The sequence below is a fragment of the Trichechus manatus genome, unplaced genomic scaffold (assembly GCF_000243295.1).
Source record: "Trichechus manatus latirostris isolate Lorelei unplaced genomic scaffold, TriManLat1.0 scaffold00032, whole genome shotgun sequence".
In the NCBI taxonomy this organism is placed as follows: Eukaryota; Metazoa; Chordata; class Mammalia; order Sirenia; family Trichechidae; genus Trichechus; species Trichechus manatus.
Genome location: NW_004443968.1, coordinates 10,794,882 through 10,813,935, shown reverse-complemented (window position 1 = coordinate 10,813,935; position 19,054 = coordinate 10,794,882). Strand labels below are relative to the sequence as shown.

The window sequence follows — 19,054 nt, the reverse complement described above, 5'->3', positions numbered from 1 at the left end:
AGACGCAACATTGTGAAAATGACAATTCTACCCAAAGCAATTTACAAATACAATGCAATCCTGATCCAAATACCAACAACATTCTTTAAAGAGATAGAAAAACTAATCATTAACTTTATATGGAAAGGGAAGAAGCCCTGGATAAGTAAAGCACTATTGAAGAAGAAGAATAAAGTAGGAGGACTCACACTACCCGACTTCAGAACCTACTATACAGCTACAATAGTCAAAACAGCCTGGTACTAGTATAACAACAAACACATTGATCAATGGAACAGAATTGAGAACCCAGATGTAAATCCATTCATCTTTGGTCACCTGATCTTTGACAAGGGCCCAAAGTCCATCAAATGGGGAACAGTCTTTTTAACAAACTGGCAAAACTGGATGCCCATCTGCAAAGAAATGAAACAGGACCCATAGCTCACACCATGTGCAAAAACTAATTCAAAATGGATCAGACTTAAACATAAAGCCAAAAACTATAAAGATCATGTAAGAAAAAATAGGATCAAGGCTAGACACCCTGATACAGGGCATTAACAGGATACAAACCATAACCAACAACACAAAAACTCCAGAAGATAAGCTAGATAACTGGGCTCTTCTAAAAGTTAAACATTTATGCTCATCAAAAGACTTCACTAAAAGAGTAAAAAGAGAACCTACAGACTGGGAAAAACTTTTGGACATTGCAAGTCAGACAAAAGTCTAATATCTAAAATCTACAAGAAAATCCAACACCTCTACAACAAAAAGACAAATAATCCAATTAAAAATTTGCAAAGGAAATGAACAGACACTTCACCAAAGAAGACATTCAAACTGCCAACAGACACATGAGAAAATGCTTGCAATCACTAGCCATTAGAGAAATGCAAATCAAAACCACAATGAGATACCATCTTACCCCAGCGTTACTGGCATGAATCAAAAATACTGGAAATACCAAATGTTGGAGAGGCTGTGGGGAGATCAGAACTTATGCACTGCTGGTGGGAATGCATGATGATACACCCTTTTGGAAAATGATATGCCACTTTCTTAGAAAGCTAGAAATAGAAATACCATACAGTCCAGCAGTCCCACTTCCAGAAATATATCGTAGAGAAATAAGAGCTGTTACATGAATAGACATATTCACACCCATGTTCATTGCAGCATTGTTCACAATAGCAAAAGCATGGAAACAACCTAGATGCCCATCAACAGACGACCGGATAAGCAAACTATGGTACATACACACAATGGAACATTACGCAATGATAAAGAACAATGATGAATCTGAAAAGCATCTCATAACATGGGTGAAACTGGAGGACATTATGCTGAGTGAAATAAGTCAATCACAAAAGGACACACATTGTATGAGACCACTACTATAAAAAGTCATGAAAACGTTTACCCACAAAAAGAAGCAATCTTTGATGGTTATGAGGGACAGGAGGGGTGGGAGGGTGATAGTAGATAGACAATAGATAAGTGGTAACTTTGGTGAAGGGTAAGACAGTACACAATACTGGGGAAGTCAGCACAACTTGTACAAGGAAAGGTCATGGAAACTCCACAGACACATTTAAACTCTCTGAGGTACCGAATTGCTGGGCAGAGGTCTGTGGGGACCCAGGTCTCGGGGAACATCTAGTTCAATTGGCCTAACACAGTTTACAATGAAAATGTTCTACATTCTACCATGGTGAGTAGTGACTGGGATCTTAAAAGCTGTGAGCAGCCATCTAAGATACTCCACTGGTCTTACGCCTATGGGAGCAAGGGAGAATGAAGAACACTAGAGACACAGGGGAAAGATTAGTCCAAAGGACTAATTGACCACAACTACCATGGCCTCCACCGGACTGAATCCAGTACAGCTAAATGGTGCCCGGCTACCACCATGACTGCTCTGACAGGGATCACAACAGAGGGTCCTGGACAGAGCTGGAGAAAAATGTAGAACAAAATTCTAACTCACAAAAAAAGACCGGACTTACTGGCCAGAAAGAGACTGGAGAAACCTCAAGAGTACGGCCCCCGGACACACTTTTAGCTCAGTAATGAAGTCACTCCCAAAGTTCACCCTTCAGCCAAAAATTAGACATCCTCATAAAACAAAAGGAGATTAAAGGGGCACAACAGCCCAGGAACAAGAACTAGAAGGTAAGAGGAGACAGGAAAGCTGGTAATAGGGAACCCAAGGTTCAGAAGGGAGAGTATTGACATGTTGTGGGGTTGTTAACCAATGTCATAAAACAATATGTGTACTAACTGTTTAATGACAAACTGCTTGTTCTGTAAACCTTCATCTAAAGCACAATAAAAAAAAAAAGAAGAAGAAGAAGAAGGTGGAGGTGGGTGTATTCCAGGAGGAAGGACAGAGGTACTGGCAGAAGACGTAGAAATGGAAAGGTGTCCATGATCAGCCATTCACAAGTCACCTTTGATGTGTTTGCCAGAGTGGTCCCGCCACTGTCAATACCTACAGATTTTTGCTGAGCTGCATGCCGTTAATTATTTTGTTATTCAAAACCTTATCCATTGGTAGTAAATCCCTTTTGTTAGACACTTATAAGTAATTCTTGTATGTTTTTAATGCTTAATGTTTGGAATTTGACACAGCTAGGGATTTTTATGAGGTTGTGTCTGTGTATGGATGTTGGCGTTTGGGCAATCGAGGGTTGTAAGGAAGATATTCTGGTGACTTCTGGGTGGAACCAAAGTGGACATTCTGCATAAAGGGCCTTCTATGGAAATCTTGCATCTCACAGGTAGCTTGAAACTCAAAGTCCTATGATATACTTTCTCAACTACCATCAAATCAGTTTAGCTTAATGCAAAGACAATATCTTCTTTTCCACAATATGGAACTTATTTGGGAATGAGAACTCAGTGACCAAGAACTGACTGCTAAATGCTAGTTAGTAAACTTCTTCTCACCTGGCTACTCTTCCTCGAAGATCTCCAACTCCTTGTAGGTGTTTGGTGTTTAGCTCCTGTACTGCAAAATTAGTTCCTGTGGCCATCTGGTCTCGAACTCTTATTTGTTCTTCTAAAACCTATAATTTTGAGTTAAAATTCCTGTTAATTTCTCATCACACATAAGAAGAAAAGATCATATTAAGCAGGGTTTACAAACTCCAATGCTTGTTTTTAGGCTGTGAATGTAAATAAGTAAAACAGTCCCATCTCAGAGATGGGGGTAGGGGGATAGGTAGTGCCCTCCAGCTTACTGTTGCCAGGTGGAAATGATACTTCCACAGAAGCCAGAAATCCAGATTTTATGTGAAATCTCCCAATTTTTAAATAGTGACATTTTATTCAAGATCTCTTATGAACACTATATGGATCAAAGAAAATGTATTTATTGGTCTGATATGGCTATGGGTTGCCATTTGGGGATCAATGTTTTAAAAGCTTTTCACAAAAAACTGTTCCACAACTGGTGGTAAGTTTAGAAAAAGTGATTTTTAATACGGCATTAGGCAAGGACCTTTATGGATTAAACCTGAACCACAGTGAAGCTAACACAATGAACACAATGAAATCTCGACCAAATTGTTTTTCATCTGGTTGTAAAAGAAGTTTATTGTTCCAGATTTCTTAGAGAACATGGGTATGTTCAGATTTTGTCCTTGTGTGTCTTTAATGATGTCTTTATTATGGCTTGGTATTCTGGAAATAAAACTGACTTTCCTATACCACCAGGTTGGTGGTCTTGAGAACAGTGGTTTAATTTTTTTTCACCTACATGTAAGTATTTATTTAAAAATTGAAATAATTCTGTTTGTCTGAAGAGAAAATTTATGTCTTACTTGACATTCAAACAAGTTTTACTGTAATGTGAAGAGGGAAATTAGGAATAATTTATATAAAAATACTTTGGATTTACTCTGAAATAAGCGAGAGTATAGAACTTTAGAAAATACAAACAAATTTGTGACTTAAGGAAATATTCTAGTTTAGTTATTATATTTGACCAAGACCTGAAGTATGTTTAAACTTATGTTTATGAATTTTACTACAAATAGAAGGATTTTTATAGCAAGTGAATTATAGAAATTTCAAAGACCACATTAAGAATCTTTCCCATTTGAAAACTGACAGATTGAGACAATCTAAAGGCAATTAAAGCCTTAAATGAAGTCATAAAAGTGTCAAAAAACACTAGCTAGAGATTTTTTGTTAAGAATAATGATAAAAGGAAACTTGCCGTACTAGCTTTAAAACATTTTATGAAGCAAGGATAAAGTAAATCAGTGTAGTGCTGGTATGTAGCCAAATAGATCAACGTAATGTAAAGAGGACCTTGGTAAACGTGAGGAAGAAATACTCTATACATGAGACTCACAAATCAATGAGGGAGGAATTTCACAAATCCTGTTGGGATCTCGATTAGTTATCCATAAAACAATGAATTAGATCATTACCTCACATTATATATTAAAATAAACCTTAGAAAAAATAGATTAAAAATAAATTCAAAACTAAGCCCTAAAAATAAAATGTGTCAGAGATGATCTCATTTCTGAGTGAAGAACTTTCTAATCTTTAAGGTAATGAGAAAAATCACAAAGCAAAATCTTATAAAAATCTTGCAAAAACATTATAAATACAATTAAAATATAAACAACGAACTGGAAAAACATTTATAGCCAATATTATTACCAAGGGTTTTGGTGGTGTCCTGGAACTAGCATGTACCTGCTTTAAAGAGCTGATTGTGTATTGTCCCTTCCCATCTTCGTGCTCAGTGACATCAAGTTGGGCATTTGAAATTAGTCATAGTAGGAGTATTTACACCATGGAAATAGGCAAATACTATAAACCAGGTTTCCTTTTTCCCTAGATAACTGATTGTTAAACATATACCACAAACCACTGGTTGCTATCCCTAATATGTTAAAGAATTAAGTCAGTAAGAATTAAAAACCACTAGAACCCTGAAAGATAAATTTGCAAAACATACGAATAGATTATTGACAGAGGAAACAGAAATTGTTATAGCCACTTAAAAAAAGGGGGTTTAACACCTTCAGAAAGTAAAGAAAAAAAGGAAGTCTCATTTCTGTCCAATCAGATTAGCAAAGATTAAAACAACAATAAGTGCTGACATAAACCAAAAACAAGACCAAACTCATTGCCATTGAGTAGATTCCAACTCACAGCAACCCTACAGGACAGAGTAGAACTGCCCCATAGGGTTTCCAAGGCTATAAATCTTTACGGAAGCAGACTCCATACCTTTCTCCCGCGGAGTGGCTGATGGGTTAACAGCTAAGCACTTAACCACTGCGCCACCTGGGCTCCTTAATAGGCACAGAGAAAAAAGCACTATCATACAATGCTAACGGAAGTGTAAATTAGTATAAGCTTTCTGGAAATCCATTTGGCAACATGCATCAAATGCTTTCAAAGTGTTCATACTCTGGTAATTCCACTTCTAAGAATGTATACTATGGAAATAATCCAAATGCAGACAAATATTTATGCACAGAGATATTTTAACATTAAGAAAATAAATGAGCAAATCGTGGTACATGCACCATGCAAAAGGCTTTTAATGACATATCAAAATTTTATATTAAAGATTATGCTTATAAATGTAGTCTCAGCCTCCTGAATGGAATGTCCAGAAGACAGGGTATTTGTAGAGACTGCCATTTGATGAAGGGATTGTGAGTTTTTTTCCCCAGGTTTTAAAACTTTCTACCGAACTTTCAAAATTACTACAATGATCAAGTACTGCTTTCATAAATTAGGGAAAAAACACAAAAAGCAATGTCATGACAAAATTCTCTTTGAGTTAAAAATAGATTTTTTTTTAAGAGAATAAAAAGAAAACTACAGACTGGAAGAAAATATTTGCAAAACATATATCTGATAAAGGACTTGTACCCAAAATATTTTTATAAAGTGTCAAGGAAATCCTCTTCAATTGGATGATATTTGAGCAGAGACCTGGAGGAAATGAAGAACAATTCATAGGAATATCTAGGGGAAGATAACTCCCTCCAGAGCGAATAGCAAGTGCAAAGGCTCTGAGCCAGAGTACGCTTGATATGTTCTAGAAACAACAAGGAGGCCAGTGTGGCTAGAGTAAAGGAGAGAAGGGTGGGAGATGGTGTCAGAGAGATAACATGAGTCAGATTACGATGGGCCAGCTGAACCATCATTGCCAAAGCATTATGAAAACTTCTTACTGAAATGATTACATTAATAGAATCTTGGATATTTAGACTAAAATAAGAATCTTAGCACAATGTCTGACATAATGTTAAAGAGTTGTTTTATTGTTACAAAATATATACACAATAAATGTTCTTTTGGCATAAATGAGCAGTTGAAGAATCAAACCATTTCCCTCTGGGACAACTAAACTGTAATCATTTAAACTTAAACAAGAGGTACATGTTTCTATGTTTGAAAAATTATACTGGTGGTTGATAATCTTTGTCAGCAATGATACCAACATATGAGAAATAGAGAACTACCTCAATGTTTTGGTTGAGTTTTTTGACTATACTGGTGATGGTCTGGATGTGACTTTCCAGCAGCTTCCTAGCAAGTGACTCCTCTTTTCGAAAGCCCTGGGTCCCCTGAAGACAGGCAGAGATGTCCTCCTTGATGCGGAAGGCTTGTTCTAGGAGGAAGGCTATGGTGCGCTCCTGGTTGTTTAGCCTGTCTTCTAGCTGACTTCTCTGGGTGTTTGGAATGACAGGAAGGAAAGAATAACCCCTGGTCAGGGAAAGAAGACAACGTCAAGGTTATTAAAAGAATGAGCTGGCGAATCCAGAAACCAGAATTCATATCATCACTTCTATTCCTTCTCCGCTATGAGAAATTAGTAGAACTTTAAGCACTTACAAGCTTAGAATCTTGGTTTGAATTTCATCTAAAAAGCAGATCAGATCTTGTGTCATGTGTCATGCATTTTTTTTATGTTTCCCAAGGAGGAATTGCTCTATATACTATAATGGTAAATTTTCAAGCCAAATTGGTGGGTGTAGGAAGAAGGGGATTCATGAAGGAAAATATTAGAAGCCTTCTTCCCAAGACTTATGCCTTCATATATCCCTGAATGGAAAACACTAATCTAGAAATTCCTATATCTGTAAAAATGTGAAAGTGGTTATGTTAGAGAATCTATCTAATCCAGCAAGACACCCAAACTCAAACCCATTGCCATTGAGTTGATTCTGACTCACAGTGACCCTATAGGACAGAGCAGAACTGCCTCATAGGGTTTCCAAGGCTGTAAATCTTTACAGAAGCAGCCTGCCACATCTTTCTCCCGCAGAGCATCTGGTGGGTTCAAACTGCCTACCTTTCAGTTAGCTGTGGAGCGCTTAACCAGTGTGCCACCAGGGCTCCTTCTAGCAAGATAAGCCTTTACAATGCAATTCTGTGGTCAAACAAATTTGGAAAACATTGCATAAAATACCCCTCTCCTGGTGATTCACACTGCGTATTAGCATATTAATGTCCAACAGTATTTTTCTAATTTTATAGATGAGGAAAGTGGTTCATAGGGTAGTAGTTACATAGCTGCTTTTTGGTGACTTTAAGCCCATGGGCTAAGGCATTTGGCTATATTATCCCCCAAACATAGGTCACTTCTAAAGGCTTGTGTGCATTGATTTCTGACCTCACACCAGGACACATTTTGTATACATGAGCATGACAGCATTCCATTGTATTGGATAACAGAGTCAGAACTTAGTTTAAATTTGCCTGGAAGGCAATTAAATTTCTTGGTGACTTTGTACTATCTTATGAATGGGAAGTAAAATTAGAAAACTTTCATGGTGCTTAAACAAATTTCTAATATTAATTATGCTGAGATTGGATATCATAAGTATTTTTAAAATAAAACTCCATTTTAGAAGTTTTAGTTAAAAACCTTTATGTACAAGTATACATGAAGAATATACTTTAAGAGACATTGATTTAACATTATTGCAATTATACATAGGACCTGCTGTGTCTGTGAAATGATAACAGGTATTAGCTTAAAAAAAGGAATGGTTTTAATTAGATTCAAACCAAACCCATTGCCATCAAGTCAATTCCAACTCATAGTGACTTTATAGGTCAGAGTAGAACAGCCTCATAGGGTTTCCAAGGCTGTAAATATTTACGGAAGCCGATTGCCACATCTTTCTCCCTCAGAGTGGCTGGTGGGCTCAAACCACCGATCTTTCAGTTAGCAGCCAGGCAGTTAACAACTGTACCACCAGGGATCCTGGGATTCATGACTTAAAAAAAACAAAAACAAAAACAAAAACAAAAAAAACCCATTGCCGTGGAGTCATTCTGACTCATAGAGACCGTATAGGACAGACTAGAACTGCCCCATAGGGTTTCCAAGGAGCAGCTGGTGGATTCGACCTGCCAACCTTTTGGTTAACAGCTGAGCTCTTAACCACTGTGCCACCAGGGCTCCACGACTACAGGGGCATTAATCTGGCCAGCTTTTCAGACATTCTCTGAGTCAGAATTCCTCATAATCTTATTTTCTGTAATAGTCATTAAATATTAGAATTGGAAAAATGCGTTAGATATGATCTTGTAGAGTGGTTTTCAAACTGTGCTCTGATGGACCCCTGGGGCTGTGAGGCAGTGCCTTGGGGTTCCTGTGTTGGGGGTGATGGTGATGGGGAGAAGGCCCAGTGGGAGGGACTTTGGGTTTTCTCCCCTCAATCTCATCTGTTTAATACATTGAGCTTTTTCATGAGCTTTCTTTTAAAGAAGTGGTTGTACTACCAATGAAGTTGAAAATCCCTGATCAATTCAACCCCTTCATTTTTCAAACTCAGAAACCGAGGTCTAGAGAGGTTAAGTAGCTAGTACAACGTTACACAGCTTTTTATTTGGCAGAACTAGGATTAGATTCAGATATCCTGCAACCTAGGCTAGAATGCTTTGCAAAATGCTGCCTCTGAATAGCGGCAAAATATTTTATGATATCACTAGAAGGAAAAGGCAGTCTTAAAAGGAAAAGGGATTTGACCTTCATTATGAGCTGGGAATAAAATGATGAATAAGACAGACAAAGCCCCTGCTCTCAAGCAAATGTCTATCTATATTTATATGCCAAGGTTATTGTTGTTGTTAGGTGCTATGCAGTCGATTTCATCTCATAGCAACCCCATGTGATGGAGTAGAACTACCCCATCGAGTTTTCTAGGTTGTAATCTTTAGAGGGGCAGGTCTTTCTCCAGTGGAGCTGCTAGGTGGGTTCAAACCGCTAACCTTTTGATTGATTAGCAGCTGAGAACTTAACCCTTGTGCCACCAGGTCTCTTTATATAACCCACTGCTGTCGAGTTGACTCTGACTCATAGCAATTCTATAGGACAGAGTAGTACTGCCACATAGTTTCCAAGGAGTGGCTGGTGGATTCAAACTGCTGACCTTTTGGTTAGCAGCTGAGCTCTTTACCACTATGCCACCAGGGCTCCAGGCTCCTTATATAGCTAGGTAGATCTACATAAATACAGTATATATCTTCTTAATGTGCTAGATCATAGAAAGCCAAAGCCAAATAGTTCCCAGTCATTCCCACTGCAAAAGACATAATAATTATTGTGATTAGGGTTAATGGAGAATGGGAATTCCAGAACACTTAATTTTGTATATAGAACAAGAGATAGTCGTTCGAACAGAACAAAGAGATGCTGTGGGGTTAAAGTCAGAAAAGGTGTGTGTCAGGGTTGTATCCTTTCAATACTTATTCAATCTGTAAGCTCAGCAAACAATCCAAAAAACTGGACCATATGAAGAAGAACATGGCATCAGGATTGGTGGAAGACTCATTAACAACCTGCATTATACAGATGACACAATCTTGCTCGCTGAAAGCAAAGAGAACTTGAAACATTTATTGATGAAGATCAAACACTACAACCTTCAGCATGGATTACACCTCAACACAAAGAAAGCCAAAATCCTCACAACTGGACCAATAAGCAACGTCATGATAAATGGAGAAAAGACTGACGTTGTCAAAGGGATTTCACTTTACTTGGATCCACAATCAACACCCTGGAAGCAGCAGTCAAGAAATTAAATGACACATTGCATTGGGCAAATAGGCTGCAAAAGACCTCTTTAAAGTGTTGAAAGCAACGATGTCACTTTGAGGACTAAGGTGCGCTTCACCTAAGCCATGGTATTTTTAATCGCCTCATATGCATGCGAAAGCTGGACTACAAATAAGGAAGACCAAAAAAGAATTGATGTCTTTGAATTACGATGTTGGTGAAGAATATTGAGTATACCATGGACTGCCAGAAGAATGAACAAGTCTGTCTTGGAAGAAATATAGCTGGAGTGCTTCTTGGAAGTGAGGATGGCAAGATTTCATCTCATGTATTTTGGACATGTTATCTGGAGACACCAGTCCCTGGAGGAGGGCATCATGCCTGGTAAGGCAGAGGGTCAGCAGAAAAGAGGAAGACCCTCAATGAGATAGATTGACACAGTGACTGCAACAATGGGCTCAAACATAGCAACAATTGTGAGGTTGGCGCAGGACCTGGCAGGGTTTCATTCCGTTGTACATAGGGTTGCTATGAGTCAGAACCAACTAGACAGCACCTAACAACAACAGGGCTAATGATGACATATTTTTGTGAAAGTGAGAATGCCCTAGGGACAGCAGATTTTAAGGCCAGATTGTGAATATTAGCATTTCCTGAAGACCACAAGTGTAAGCTAGAATTGTGTTTAGCTGTGTATGACAGAAACTCTAAGACAGTGAGTTATACAAGAATGCTTTATTGGCTCACATAACAAGAAGTCCAGATAACCAGGACTCACATAATCAAGGAGGTCATCTACTACCCAGGCTCCTTCTAGCTTCCTGACCAACTAGCCTTAGTGTGTGACTGACTTTTAGGGTCTCAGGGTCTCAAGGTTGTTGTTTCACCTTTAAGTATAGCATCCACAATCCACATTTCACATTACTATCTATTCCTCAGATAGAAAAGAGAAAGAGTGAAGAATAAAACATGTGTACTAACTGAGTTTGTCCCTCCCTTTTTAAAAATCCAGAACACAGCTTTTCTAAAAGACCCACCATGACACTTCTGTTCATATTTCTTTGGTTCAAACTATGTCACATGTCCAACTCTTCTAACTTTTTTTTTTTTTAAACTGGCCACATTGCAGTCTTAAACAAAATTTGGACTTTTATTAGCACAGAAGAAAGGTGGGAATGTGTATTGGGTTGGATACCAGTCATATTTGCCTTATGCAATTTTTCTTCTCCTTATCTCCAGTTTTATATCAAGCATCACTGTCAAGGGAATTAAAAAAATAAGAAACTTGTTTCTTTCTTGTTGGCTGTTTGCTCTCTACTGAATAATCTGCAACAAGAGCTCATTCGGCAGTGCCAGAAGATGGCCAAAAGTTGACCATGAATGTCATTATAACGCTAGTGATGGATGGTTGCTCACAAATCAGCATGTGTGAATGGCAAGGCTTTAGCTGCTCAGTGAAGGTCAACAAAAACTGTTGTTCGAGAGTAAAGGAAGAAGAGGAGCTCCTACTACATGGATAGATAAAATATAGTAACACATTACTTCTTTGCAATTTAGTGATATCATTTTTCTAAAACCCTGTCCAAAAGAAATATAATGCAAGCCTCATATGTAATTTAAAATATTTTAGTAGCCACGTTAAGAAAAGTAGAAAGAAACAGGTGAGATTAATTTAAGTAATATATTTTATTTAACCCAATATGTCTAAAATAATATCATTGTAACATGTAATCAACATAAAATTTATTAATGAGATACATTTTTTATGCTACATCTTTGAAATTCACTGTGTGTTGTACACTCATAAAATATCCCAAATTGGACTAGCTACATTCCAAGTACTCAATAGTCGCATGTGGCTAATGGTTATTGTTTTGGACAGCACAATTCTAGAAGCTAAAAACCAGAAAGTAAGAAGAAAATGTCATTGAAGAGTCAAAAGTGATATTGCCATGTCTGTAACCGCTCATGTAGTTTATAAATTATTATTATTATTATTGAGCACTTAATATAAACCAGGCATTGTGGCCAGCACTTTAAACAGTTCATCTAATTGAAGCTTTGTAATAACAGTATGAGAGATGTATTAATATTATCTCCACTTTATAGATGATGAAACTGAGGCTTAGAGGGATTGAGTACCTTGTCCAAGGTCATCTACCTCACAGTAATGGAGCCAGTATCCAAGCCTAAGCAGTCTGACTCTGGCGTCTATGCTTTTACTGCTGTATTAAACACATAGGAAAGGTCCTCTCTAATCCCTGCTTGAAGCTCACCTTCAGAATGTACTTTTATTTTACCAACTATTCTAACAAGTCAAGTTGGATGGTTTCTGAGTCCACATAAATTTAATACCTGACAATTTTATGTTGAAGAGAGGACTGCCTGCTAATAGCTGGAAGAAATGATAGCTCAGAGGCAAAGAGTAACAACAAAAGGGTCAGAAGGTTTATGAAAAATAAACTAAATTAAAAACAGGAAAAATACAAAGGCAGGCTATTTAGCATAAGGGCCAAGAAGTGTGTAAAATCTTGTTGGTATTAGTACAGTATATTACCTCTTCCATTCGTAGATAAACTTCTTGAAAGAGTAAGCTACTTTTATGGTGCCTTTCCTTACTTGTGATTTGTTCCTCACCTCATGATACCCAGTATCCTGGTCTCTCTCTCTCTCTCTCTCCTCTTTTGGACTGCTCATTTTAGAGAAACTTATCTGCCATGCCAAGCAGCCCTATAGAGAGGCACACATGATGAGTGTTACAGATTGAATTGCATCCCCCAAAAAATGTATGTCAACTTGGCTGGGCTATGATTCCCAGTATTCTGTGATTATTCACCATTTTGTCATCTGATGTGATTTTCCTATGTGTTGTAAATCTTATCTCTATGATGTTAATGAGGCAGGATTAGAGGCAGTTATGTTAATGAGGCAGGACAACTCAAGATTAGGTTATATCTTGAATCAATGTCTTTTGAGATATAGATGAGAGAATCAAGCAGAGAGACAGGGGGATGTCATACCACCAAGAAACAACACCAGAAGCCTAGCGCATCCTTTGGACCAGAGGTTCCTGTTTGAGAAGCCCCTAGACCAGGAGAGATTGATGACAAGGACCTTCCTCCAGAACCGAAAGAGAGAGAAAGCCTTCCCCTAGAGCTGGCAACCTGAATTTGGACTTCTAGCCTCCTAAACTGTGAGAGAATAAATTTCTCTTTGTTAAATCCATCCGCGTGTGGTATTCCTGTTATAACAGCACTAGATAACTAAGATGATGAGGAACTGAGGCCTTTTGACAATAGCCAGCAAGAAACTGAAGTGTCCAGCCAACAGCCATGTGAGTGAGCCATCCTTAGAATGGGTTCTCTCGCCCCAGGCAGGCCTCCATTTGACTGCAGTCCCAGCTGACACCCTGAACTGCAACCTCATGAGAGATCCTGTGCCAAAATTACCCAGCTAAGCCACTTTGGAATTCCTGATCCACAGAAACTGTGAGAAAACAAGTATTTGTTGTTTTACAGCTCTGAGTTTTGGGGTAATTTGCTACATTACAATAGATAACTAATACAGATTTTAATCTATGTGAAAAATGAGGGTCTAAGATTAAGATGGTAGAAATGGACATAGACAGTGTAACCAGCAGGGTTAAACTGTTCCCCTTCCTTCCATCACAACCCGGGTCTGTGAGTTCCTGATACGGCATCCTGCATCACTTCACTGCACTCCCATCCTGTGTAGCAGTCCAAGGCCACTTCACTGCTCCCCCTCCATTTGGACATGTGCAATAAGCCGCAAAGCTGTCCTTAGATGAACTTCATGTGTCATATCCCCAAAAAACATACCCCCAGCCACCATGCTGCACCCCCACACATGTTAATTAGCTCCTGGAATTGCCCGCCTATTCTCAGAAGTTTCATGAATTATGCATAACTTCCCTATCCTGAGCCTTATAATTACCCTGGAATCCCCAACCGGGGGAGGTTGATTTGAGACTTAGTCTCCGAGCTCCTTGCTTGATCAGCTTGCAATAAAGTCTATTTTATTTTTCACAAAGGCCTGGTGTCTCTCAAATGACTTGAAGGGTCACACCAGGCAGGATCCACCCTCATCAGGTTACGATAGGAAGGACAGACATTATAGATATTAAGGACTTAGAAGCAAGAGTTTTGGGAATTGGACCAGGGCCTGGGGAAGGAAAAGGTTCTAAAGTTTCTGATTTGGGCTTAATGAATGATTAAGACTGAAGAAAACAAAAAACAAAACAAACAAACAAAATTAGGTTAAAGGGTAAAAATGAATTTGAGATATTTATATTACACCCATAAAGAGATGCCCAATAAATAATAATTTTAAAGAGAGGTCTAGGCTGGAGATAGAGATTTTGAACAACACAACAACAACAAAAAAATGGTAGTTGAAGTCTTGGTTGAGGAGAGTGGGATGGCCTGAGTTGGCAGGACTGTGTATTTGGGGAATAGGGAGCAGCCTTTTTCAGAATCACTTAGTAGCTGTCACAAAGAAGAGTCATATCACCCCACCCTCTGCCTTGGCCTCCATCTCACCCAACGACACTGCAGCTGATTAAACAGTATCGGAGGCCTCAGAAGAGCTGGAACACAACAATGTTGAGAACCACTGATGAGGAGGAAAGAGAAAGAGCACAACTCTGGGGAACGCTATATTACAGAATTCCAGGTGATGTAAGCAACTGCAAAGGAAGCGGCCTAGAGGTAGGAGGAAAATAAGAGAGAATGGTGCCCCAGACACAAAGCAAAGAAAGTTTCAACTTGAAGGAAAACCATCAGTAGTGTCATATCTCACTGAAATATCAAATCAGAAATGGATTGACAAGTGCCCATTAAATTTAGGAGTACAAAGGTCATTGGTGACCTTGACAAAAACAGTTCTAGTGGAATGGAAGGCAGAAGCGGAGTATCATAGGTTGTGGAGTGAATCGCAAGTAAGGAAAGGCCCAACAAAAGTAGCTTGCTCCTTCAAGAAGTTTATCTGTGACGGGAAGTGGCAATAGACAAATGCCAAGATGGGCTATCAGAATTTTATGTGCTTCTTGGCCCTTTTACTAAATAGCCCACCTTTTTTCTTTTTCTTCTTTCTTAAAAATTTGTTTTTGTGACCTACTTGCTGAGGTCACACACAGTCACTACTGCTTTAGTCTAGTTTTTAGAAGGCAACCATTAAGTCCAGCTCACACTCAAAGGGAGAGGAATTAGCCTGCACCTCTTGAAGAGTGGATTATCATAGAATCTGGGGACATTTTAAAACCACTACACTGTCATAGCCATGACGGACACATGTCTGTCTCCAGTTGCCACTTTCCTTGTATCCCCTCCTCGCATTTCAATCAAAAAAACTCTCTGGAAGACAAAGCTGGAGTTGATGAGGTGTTCTGAGGTGATGTTCTAGTGCCTGAAAGACGGTGGATGGGGAGTTCGGTTGGACTCAAAGAACAGACTTTGGACCCAAGGAAAATATTGCCATCCCCCATTCCCAGGGGTCCGGGAGTGTCTGCAGCACTCTTGGGTGAGGCTGCCCTCAGACCACAGTGCACCTCTGCTCAGCAGCTTTGGTTGGGTCTTTAGAGGATTCCCTCAGCTTCAGCCTCCTGGGAAAATTGAAGCTTTCAGTGAGTGAGAGAATAGAGGTCTAGCGTGAACATGTCAGCTAAAGTATATTTGCTCCAGATATCCCAGGCCCTGGCTGCAGAGGAACATGGCAGCTCATGAAAGATATAGTAGAGGAACAAAGGAAATGAGTTACACAATTCTTCTAGGGTAAAGAATTTCTGGGCTGATACAGTTCCAACTAAATTGCTGAACTAGTATGACCAGTGGCTTTACATCATCCCTCCCGTATAAAACCCTGAAAGACCTAGAGTGAAGAAATGAGAACACTATGAAAAAACCCTCAGGTAGTAGGACTGTTTTAAACTGGTGAATATGTAGGGTGGTGTAGTGGATGCTGTAATGTGCCATGTAGCTCCCCCTTCAGGAAGGAAGGACTTATTCTCTAACTGCTGGAAGTGCTGCTAGCTGATAGGCCTCAGCTATTAGCCTTCTCTGGGAATTGCTTTGGTGAGGAGAGTTACCTTGCCCAAGGTCATGCCCACTTCCTGGGCAGCTCACAGTCAGTGACTGGTCAATGTGGTCATATAAAGATCTGGTACCCTTGCTTTAACTCAGAATGACTTAGAAGGGCCATCCCACCTTCAGAGTTCCCTGTGGAATCAATTAGGCTTTTGTTGGTACTGTATCACAGTTCAACTTTTCCTTCTGCCCAGTTTTCCCTTTCCTTCCCTTCCACAGGTGTTGATCCCAGAGTACTCCATAATAAGCCTTCTGTTCACCAATCCCTGTCTCAGAGTCTGTTTCCTGGGTGACCCAACCTGAGCCAAATGGTAGCTTTGGCCTGGGGCAAGAGTCAGCTCAGCAGGGCTGTGGGAAGATAAAACAGGGTGGGGGAATTGCAGTTCTGCTCTTGTTTCTCCTCTTCTATTGCCTTGGAACAAACAGTACCTCCCACTCGTGTGAAATTTTAGACTCTGATTTAGGTGTCCCTAAGAGTAAGATTAGGGCAGAGCAGAAGGCCTGGGTTGGCAAGCAGCAGAAACAACAATAACAACAAACTAGGGTAACAACTGATTTAGGCAGTTGCTTTCACATGGCTCCACTTCCAAATGTCCCAGAGATGGGGAAGCAATTGCTCTCCTAATGTTGCTTTGTCATGGGGAACAAATGGTGAAGACCTCACCAGAGAAGCTATTTTGTAGGATGGAGAGTGGTTGACTTGGTTTTCTGGTTTCTGGCGCTCATCCATGCCCTGCCCCCTGAGCTCATTGGAGCTGACAAGATTCCATTGGAGACTGGGATCTCCAATTCAAATCCCCGGGGGAAAATGAACTACAGGCCAAAACCACAAGACATTTGAGGAGCACAGCATTTTCAAACCCAACTAGTCAACAAACAAGCAACTGGATTATACTTTCATAAAGAAGAAAATACTAAAATAGTTACAAAAAAAAATTTAAAGGCTAATAAACATATTGAAAGAAATAAGGAAAAATATTGGCAAAATGAAAGCAAAAACTAGAAAACATAAAAAGTGAAAAAGGAGAAATAATAGATCTGAAAAATACAATAGTTGAAAAAAGAAAAATAAAAAATGGGGTAAATATGTCAAAGGAAATAGCTAAAGAATTAATTAGTGATTTAGAAGACCAGACTAGGGAAATTTACCAGAAGGAAGGAAGAATGGTCACACAACTTGGAGATATCAGGGCCAGGATTTGAAACGCATGTCTGTCTGACTCCAAAATAAAATGTTAACTTTAACCCTCACATAGTCCTACCATTCCAAGAGTTAACAAGCAGAAGCAGGGGATACATCTTGATTAATACTAATCATGTGACCTAATAAGGTGGCTGCGGAAATGACATCTAGAAGTATCCCCAGACTCCACATCCACTGCTTCCCTAGTTCTTTCTTTCTCTGTTGGTCCTGGCCATCATCATCACTTTTTCTTCTTTTGCCTCCTAACAGAGAGCACATCCTTACACCAGCTAGAGTGGTCTTCCTAAAGTGCTATCACTTGCCTACTTAAAACTCTCTGATGGCTTCTCATTCTCTGAGAATAAAATCCTTGCTATCTTTTCCAACCTTGTCTCCTCACACTTTTCCTTTCATTCACTCTTATTCAGCAACATGGGTCTTTCTGTCCCTCAAATATACCAAGCTAGTTCTTAGCTCAGAGTTTTCGCACTTGCTATTTCTTCTGCTTAGAATGCTCTTCCCCACAGTCACCTCATGACTGCCTCCTTCCCACTGTGGAGGTCTCAACTTCAATACCCCCTCCTCAGAGAAGCCTTCCTCTCAGTCACTTTCTATCATAGTACCCCCTTTTATCTTCTCCACAGCACTTGTCATTACCTAAAATTACCTTGTTTACATGTTTGTGTTTATTTTCTGTCCTCTGTCACTAGAATGAATGTCCCTTGTGGGCAGGTACGTCATCTAACTTGTTCACCACAATGTACCCAACACTGAGAAGAGTGCCTGATACATAGTAGGTAGTCAATAAACATTTGTTGACTGACTGATTGATTGGTTTCTCTAGCTGAACTGTTCTCCTAAGGCACAGTTGTTGGAAAATTGGAGGGAAAAAATGGTTCCATAAAAGCTAGGTTTATAGCTTACTCTGTTGAGCAGTAAAATTATGAGAAAGATCAACACCCTCCCCTGCCTCCCCCAGTTGAAGAAAATAGCCTCAGTCTTGGTGAGATTCTTCTTTCCCGATGACTACACATCTGAGGAGCAAAGAAGGCTTTGTTAAGGGGTTTCATTAGTCAGATTCCATCTACCACTCATTTGACTCAAAAATACTCTTCTGGAAAATTACCAAATGGTACCGAGTTATATGCAAATCCATTCCTCTAAAATCCCAGCATACTGACACTGCTACTCTGGATTAAAAGTATGAGTCAGAGGCGAAAGAGAAGAGGCTGTCAGGCACTGATAATGGTGACACATGGCCTGGCGGTGGACTATAGATTCCCTCATTTTCCTTCAGTTCAGTGGAACATAGGTTCTCTCATTAATTTCTCTGAGTTAGTGCCTTTTTCTGGCCTCTAGACAATCTGCAGCCAGGAGTTGCCAGTGACAGTGTATTTGATCTCTAGTCTTTGGTCCTATACAGACACTTGTAAATTATGCTGCTCTCACCAAAAAAAAAAAAAGAAAATTAGAATTTGCTTTCTCTCAGGAGTTCCTTTGTGGCAGACACTGTCAATTATCTACCCAAGAGCTATTTCCTCCTTTTGCCTAATTTAGTTCATCCTCCTGTCCCCCATGTAGTTCAGGGGGTCAGGCTAATCATAGGGGTCCCATTCTTCCGGGTTGAGATGGCAATTGGTTTAGGTAAGAGTACACAAAGCAATTCTTGTGGGAAACCTGCTGCAGAGCTTCTGAATAAGGTTTTTTTGCTTTTAAAAGAGACACACAAGA

General features: G+C 39.4%; 1 protein-coding gene across 1 annotated transcript in view; it reads right to left on the bottom strand.

The window, feature by feature from the left end:
- The window catches only part of FAM81B (family with sequence similarity 81 member B), an 80,313-nt gene that overhangs the window by 41,072 nt on the left and 20,187 nt on the right, over window positions 1-19,054 (bottom strand). Inside the window, exons 4-5 of the mRNA XM_004375034.1 lie at window positions 6,489-6,732; window positions 2,935-3,053 (exon numbers count right to left, since the gene is read on the bottom strand). Of these exons, the coding sequence (XP_004375091.1) occupies window positions 2,935-3,053; window positions 6,489-6,732 (363 nt within the window). The remainder of the gene's footprint in view (window positions 1-2,934; window positions 3,054-6,488; window positions 6,733-19,054) is intronic.